The 7,290-nt window shown below is 36.6% G+C and overlaps 2 protein-coding genes across 2 annotated transcripts in view; both read left to right on the top strand.

Moving 5' to 3' along the window:
* The window catches only part of LOC104983277 (olfactory receptor 2L8-like), an 8,637-nt gene extending 2,846 nt beyond the window's left edge, over positions 1-5,791 (top strand). Inside the window, exon 2 of the mRNA XM_010832705.1 lies at positions 5,772-5,791. Within this exon, the coding sequence (XP_010831007.1) occupies positions 5,772-5,791 (20 nt within the window). The remainder of the gene's footprint in view (positions 1-5,771) is intronic.
* Positions 5,792-5,795: 4 nt separating this feature from the next.
* Positions 5,796-6,731, top strand: LOC104983276 (olfactory receptor 2L3-like). The gene has a single exon (XM_010832704.1). It carries the CDS (start codon positions 5,796-5,798, stop codon positions 6,729-6,731), a length of 936 nt encoding a protein of 311 aa, XP_010831006.1.
* The last annotated feature ends 559 nt before the right edge of the window (positions 6,732-7,290 follow it).

The following is a 7,290-nucleotide window of genomic DNA, read 5'->3' as shown; positions in this document are numbered from 1 at the left end:
AGCCCTGGAATTTCTTTGGAGGGAATGATGCTGAAACTCCAGTACTTTGGCCACCTCATGCAAAGAGCTGACTCATTGGAAAAGACTCTGACGCTGGGAGGGATTGGGGTCAGGAGGAGAAGGGGACGACAGAGGATGAGATGGCTGGATGGCATCACTGACTTGATGGACGTGAGTCTGAGTGAACTCCAGGAGTTTGTGATGGACAGGGAGGCCTGGCGTGCTGCGATTCATGGGGTCGCAAAGAGTCGGACACGACTGAGCGACTGAACTGAACTGATGCAAAGAGTTGATATTGCCAAAATACTACATATTAATTTATAATTGCTTTTTCATTGATGAAACATAAAATTATGCAATTATTTCCAACCCTTTTTTTAACTAAGGTACCTTACTTTTCCAACTTTTTCTGAATATGTTTGCCTGATTTTTTATTTCCTTTGACAATTCTAGTTGTTTTTAAAGAACTGAAGTGCATATTTTAAAACAATCTGGTTTTCATGATAATTATTTTGCAAATTATTTTTGAGTCTTTGTGGGCAAATATTCAGTCATAGTCAGTCAGATTGCTTTTAGAGACAGGAAACAATAAGTCTTTAGATACTATGTTTCCCTCTAGATATGCAAAAGATACCCTCAAAACCAGGTAATAATTAACCAAGACAGACTTCACATTGACTTTCTGAGAAACTTTACAAGGACTCCATTAATTTTGTTCATTCAAATAGGTTATATAAAACACAGCCTACTGAGGCAGCTTTACTATGCCCATGTTCACAGACAACATTACTAAAACTCAGAAATTTAAGTTACTTGAACAAAATTTACAGTTAAAAAATTGGAGGGATGACCATTAATTTAGGTCCTTCTGATCTCAGTTGATTTTATTTACCATATGTTAGTATGTTAAAATGAAGCTATATTATCAAACTGCTATATAATTAACTTCTTTATAAGTCATACTGGCTAAAAGAATCATATAAAAGTTGGGGGAAGTTTCTTGGGGGGTGAGGTAAATGTAGAAATACTGAATATTGAATATCCTATTTTTGAAATTTATCATAGGGCAGACTACATGTCCCTGATGGAAATTCATCATTTGCCTTGTGGTTTATCATGTGAAAATATTTTAAAACATCTGAATATTTTTCCATAGTGAGAAATATTTTTGTAGATTTTAATGTTTGCCAATTAATTTCTAAGTTTTCCTATTACAATCTGGAATCAAAATTAATTAAAGTCTGGGGACTGTGTTCCCCTAGGTTATTCACTACCAAGGTCTCCAGACCCTTGATGGGAAATTAGTAAGCCTTCTATCTAGATCTTTGCTGATATACCAACCAGTATTTAATATACATAGTATCATAGAATCATAGCCACTGGTCTCATTTTCAAATGTATGACTTGCCATCAACATCAAGTCAGTTGCATTCACTTTTCTATGCAAAATAAAGGGCTAATGCCGCATAATGAGAAGTGTACCTGATCACAGAAATAATCCGGAAGTTATCAGCAATTCCAAGAGGCAGAGGAGATTGGAGATAAATAGAATTTAAGGTAGATATGAAACCAGGAAAAATAAGGAGTTTTGAACCTTGCCTAGTAATGGAAATTCTGTAGAGAATCTATATGATTATCATTAAGTCCTCAAATGTCAGACTTTGGTGATTGTATTTGTCAAAGGAAAATAAAAATCTGACTGTAGGCTTCCCAGGATTGAGGTCTAGGGGAAAGCTACATAGAATTATATTTCTGTTTGACTATCTGTAGGAATTACATCAATTAAATAATGAGTCATAAATACTCATATAATCAAACACAGCATAATACTAAGCAGGTACCATTTATGATGTCAAGTAAAACATTTGAGAATGAGAATTGCTATTCATTTAGACTCAAAACTGATATCCAAAGATACACCTAAACTCAGGAAACAATTTAATCTCTTGATAATTTCTTGAATCAATCCTGCTGCTTTAGAAAAGCTGTTTGATGACTGAGTTGTGATTTCATTTCCATCTGCCTTGTATGAACCCATAATAAGTATGGCCTCAAAGTATGCTAACAATAAGGGCAAACTCTGTTCCTAAAATGATATAGTAGTCATATCATTGTAAAAAGTCTTAAAAGGTCTATAAAATTCTACAGGTTAATATCACACTGTCCTCTTTATAAGTAGATATAAGTTCTCCATATTAGAGAACTCATGGAAATATATTCAGAGTTGATCTCTGTAAGTAATCATTCCATTGAATTAAGGTAATAAAATTGATTCACTTTTGTGAGAAAAATTTAATAAATAATACAGAAATATTTACTAAGGGATAGTTTATTGTTCTATTTAAAAAATACTGTGTGTTATTTGGTTATGCTATGATCCAAGGTTTCTACTTCCTAAACACCAGCCAACAATTTGTTTTCAGGTAGTTGGTTATTATTTAATAAGTATTTATAAAAAGCTAAGTAAAAGTATCAAGTAAAAAATTAAACACATATATATGCTTTTTCTTAAAGTTTTGGCTCCAAAATTTTTAAACACTGACTTGGTCATCTTCATTAACCTCTTTGCCAGTTGTATGCTCATTGTTATAAAGTTAACCACTCATAATCTTAAAGAATATCATACCTTGGGTAATTAAAGTCAGGAGCACAGACCTAAGCAAATTGTCAAATAAGGTGGTTACAGTGATACTGATGATTTCTGAGATTTAGAATATTTGAATGTTAGAATGTTTGCCATACCTCATACTCACTTTAAGTTGGAAGTCCTTTGATTATTATTCTAGCAAGAGAAATCAAGTATTTTTAGTAGACATATGAGTTCAACATAAAATACCAAAAGAGTTGGACGTCTCGACTCATTGAAGTAAATGGCAGGACAAGTTACACGGCATGATATGACTGTCCAGTTAAGAATTCCATGAGGTTACTCAGGAATGAGAAAACCTCAGGCTTTCAGAGTTATATAGTTCAAAACAGTTGAATAAAAAAGTGTGTAAGAATTCTAATTTGTTTCCCACTCACCTAGGAAATGTGATTTTCGCCATCAATGTGTTTTTAACCACAACAAACTCTGTGTTGCCTCAATCTTTAAATGTACATGAGTTGCTGTGTACTAAGGTAGATATGGGGCTTCCCTGGTGGCTCAGATGGTGAAGAATCCACCTGCAATGTGGGAGACCTGGGTTTGATCCCTGGATTGGGAAGATCCCCTGAAGGAGGGCATGGCAACCCACTCCAGATTCTTGCCTGGAGAATCCCCATGGACAGAGGAGCCTGATGGACTACAGTCCATAGGATCACGAAGAGTCAGACATGACTGAGCGACTAAGCACAGCACAAGGTAGATAGAACTCAAATTAAACCTTACCTAATTATCCACTTACATCGTACTCAGACATTAGCTCTGTCTTCTGCGTTGGCATGTCACCCCATAGGAGACTTAGTTATAGCACTTGTTTCACTCTTCTGTGATTAGTAGATAGAAATGATTTCATATCTAAGCTCACAGTTCATTGAAGGTATTGACTGTATCTGAATGCATTGCTGCCCCTTCTTCAACACCTAGTACAGAATGTGTAAAATATAGTGGTTACTAAGTAAATGTAGAATGAAAAATAAGTGGCTGGTAAAAGTATTTCAAGAACTATTCTGTAACTCTTCTGAAATCATATGAATATGACTTTAGCAAAATGTGTGCTTCCTGATCATTTTCAACAAGATTACCTTCATAATTTATATTTTAGCAGAGTTGTCACTAAAGGAACAATAATAGTATTTATTAACTGACATTTTGTTAAAAAATCATCAGGATAAACACATTCAGAAATGAACCATCACCATTAAACCAAAGGAGGGCATTGTTTAAATTATGAAATTCCTGCTGCATTCATAGAGAAAAGGATTTCCAGCTATTTTGATGTCTATGCTATATTACTGCACTTCTGAGAGAAAACAGCAAAGAATATGAAATTTCCCCATATACAGCAACTGTCTTATTCAGGAGCAGGAAATCCACTTTTCCATAAGATGACATGGAGGGAAAGAGCTTTGTCTCTCATCATCAATGCCAATCCAGTGAGAGATTTGTCATATATTCTACATGGAAATGTGGACTGCTGAATTCCATGGGGTTTGTTCAACCTTCTGGTTAAATATTCATTGACTATATACTCTTCTATAGCTATTGTGCTGATTTTATTGAGATATAGATTGGTAAAACATAATCCTAGCACTTAAAACCTTAACTTTTATGTGAGGAGAAATATGTATACGTGGAAAACTATAATAAACATATATAATAATAATAACTCATCTAACCCTGACTACCCTCTTGGAGTCATTTGATTAAATTCCTTATTTTAAAGATGAGGAAAGTGAGACATAGATAGTAAATGATGCAGCTAGGCTTGAATTTGGGTATCCTAGCCCCTGATACCCTGAGGTGTCCCAGTGGTAAAGTATCTGTCTGCCAGGGCAGAGATGCAGGAGACATGGATTCAGTCCCTTGGAGGGAAGATCCCTTGGAGGAGGACGTGGCAAGCCACTCCAGTCTTCATTCCTGAAAAATCCAATGGACAGAGGAACCTGGAGGGCTACAGTCCATTGAGGTCATAAAGAGTCAGACACAACTGAGTAACTGAGCACATATGCAGCCCCTGATATATGCCCTTAGACACCAATCTACACTGTCTCTTAGCTCTGGTGATAAATAATTATATGTGTGATATGATAAGGGACTGTAGAAATGTGGATAGGAAAATTTCTTCTTCTTCAGCTTTAAGTATACTGATAATTCTGAGCAGAAATAAAAGCAAAGTTTCAGCTGTGTGGAGAAACCATGAGAATGTACATTTGACTGGAATTTGGGTTATCTGCTTTAAAATTAATGGAATCTAAGGTTTAAAAAGTATCTTGGACCAAGTAAAGGAAAATCTAAAATTCTAGACTGAAAATATAAGCTTTATTTGGTAAAAAAAAGAGAATATTGATGGCCTCCTGGCAGATAATTATGTAAGTTTAGGAATTGCTATTACTCTATCTATGATGGTATATATACCTACTTGTTGCTCAGTCAAGTCCAACTCTTTGTGACCCCATAGACCCTGCTGGCTCCTCTGTACATGGGATTTCCCAAGCAAGATTACTGGAATGGGTTGCCATTTCCTATTCCTGGGAATCATCCCAATCCAGGTATTGAACCCATGTCTTTTGCATCTCCTGCATTGGCAGGCAGATTCTTTACCACCTGTGCCACTTGGGAAGCCTGTTTATGATGGCACTTAGCCATAAGGAGTAAATCAATGGGATATTTCATTAAAAATTTGAAAAGCAATTGATTTATGATTTTCAAAACTAATTGAGTGAATTAAGTTGATATTTCTTTTGCCCAAATCTACAAGAGTTAATAATCAGGATCCATGACTATCAGAAATAATATATACATTTTGAGGTTCAAATTTGCAGAAAGTAGATGCATTGTTACAATAAGATTCTCCAAGTGAAAACAAAAAGAGAGAAAAAATAAAGAGGAAAACAAGATGAATGCAAGTGAGGCAAAGAGGGACTAAAGTTAATCATTTAATATTCTTTATTTAACACGCTTTTAGGCAATTGCTCAATAATATGTAGTTAAATATTTCTGATGAGTTGATGGCACATATTGTGAGAGTCCAATATTGGGAAGAAAGATATAAAATTTTGGATCCACATATTGATATAAGACATGTACTGAGTGTTCATTGTTCTAATCCATTTGATTTGTTCCCCAGCCCTGTTATATTTCTTTTAGAGGCATGGTGGGTGGGAATGCGTCATCAGTAACTGATTTCATCCTTGTGGGACTCTTTCCTGAGTTTCAGCATTCCATTGTTCTCAACTTCGTGGTCATTTTCATCTACATCCTTGCTTTCCTGGGAAACTTACTTCTCATTGTCTTGATTTGGGGGGACTCTCGGCTCCATACACCCATGTACATTCTCCTCAGTCAACTCTCCCTCATTGACTTGACGTTAACCTCCACCATTGTTCCAAAGACAGCCTCTAACTTTTTCACAGGGAAAAGGACCATATCATGGATTGGCTGTGGAACACAGAGTTTCTTCTTCCTGATGTTGGGAATGTCAGAATGCCTCATCTTGACTCTCATGGCTTATGACCGCTACGTGGCTGTCTGCATCCCACTGCGTTATCCCACCATCATGAGCCCCAGGTTCTGTCTGCACATGGTTGCTGGATGTTGGATTGGAGGCTCCATAAGTTCATTTATCCATACAGTCTACCCTATGCATTTTCCCATCTGTGGGTCAAGGGAGATCCACCATTTCTTCTGTGAGGTCCCAGTCCTCATTAAGCTTTCCTGTGAAGACACTTCTGTGTATCAGTTAGTGGTGGTGGTCACAAGCATTGTACTGCTTGTTGTGCCTTTCAGTCTCATCATAGCTTCCTATACACTCATCTTCCTCACTGTCCTGCGTGTGAACTCTGTCAAGGGCAGGAAAAAAGCCCTGGCCACCTGCTCTTCCCACCTAACTGTGGTAAGTCTCTTCTTCGGCCCAAACATATTCATCTACATGACTTTCACTTCCTCACATAGTCCAGAGCAGGACCAGGCTCTCTCTCTTTTCAGCAACATCCTCACTCCCATGCTGAACCCCCTTATCTACAGCCTGAGGAATAAGGAGGTGGTGGCAGCTCTCATGAAGTTGGTGGGGAGATGTGGGGTATCTTAGTAGATAAGGAATACTTCTCAGTTGTGGAAAGAACATGCTTGTGACCATGGACTAAACTACAATTCAGAGTTTAAATCCCAAGGTGTTGCGTGGTTCAGGAAACCAGGGTGATTGCGACCCTATGTAAATAAAACTTTTCATGTGTGATTTCCAGGTTTCTAATGGAGGTCCTTAATTTTTCACTGGGGCATTATCATGTAAGGAGAAATTTAAGAAAATTAGTTTACATGTTAAATTAAATATTATTTGAAATCTATGAAGTTATTAGAAATTTTCTCTAATAAAATATAAATTCACTATGGGCCTCAAGATGAACTAAATGAACCAGGTTTAGGTGAATTCCAAAGTTTAATATTAAAATAAATTGGTATCTTTTATAATACAAGATGCTAGGAAAGGTGCATTTTAAACTATGAGATAATGAGATAAAGTCATTTAAATATGTATTAGGTGTTATAAGCTCATACCCTACTGTGAAAGTGAAAGTGAGGTCACTCAGTCGTGTCCGACTCTTTGTGACCCCATGGACTGTAGCCTACCAGGCTCCTCAGTCCATGGA

The sequence above is a fragment of the Bison bison genome, unplaced genomic scaffold, assembly GCF_000754665.1.
Source record: "Bison bison bison isolate TAMUID 2011002044 unplaced genomic scaffold, Bison_UMD1.0 scf7180017862139, whole genome shotgun sequence".
Taxonomy (NCBI): Eukaryota; Metazoa; Chordata; class Mammalia; order Artiodactyla; family Bovidae; genus Bison; species Bison bison.
This window is presented reverse-complemented; position numbering and strand designations above follow the sequence as displayed.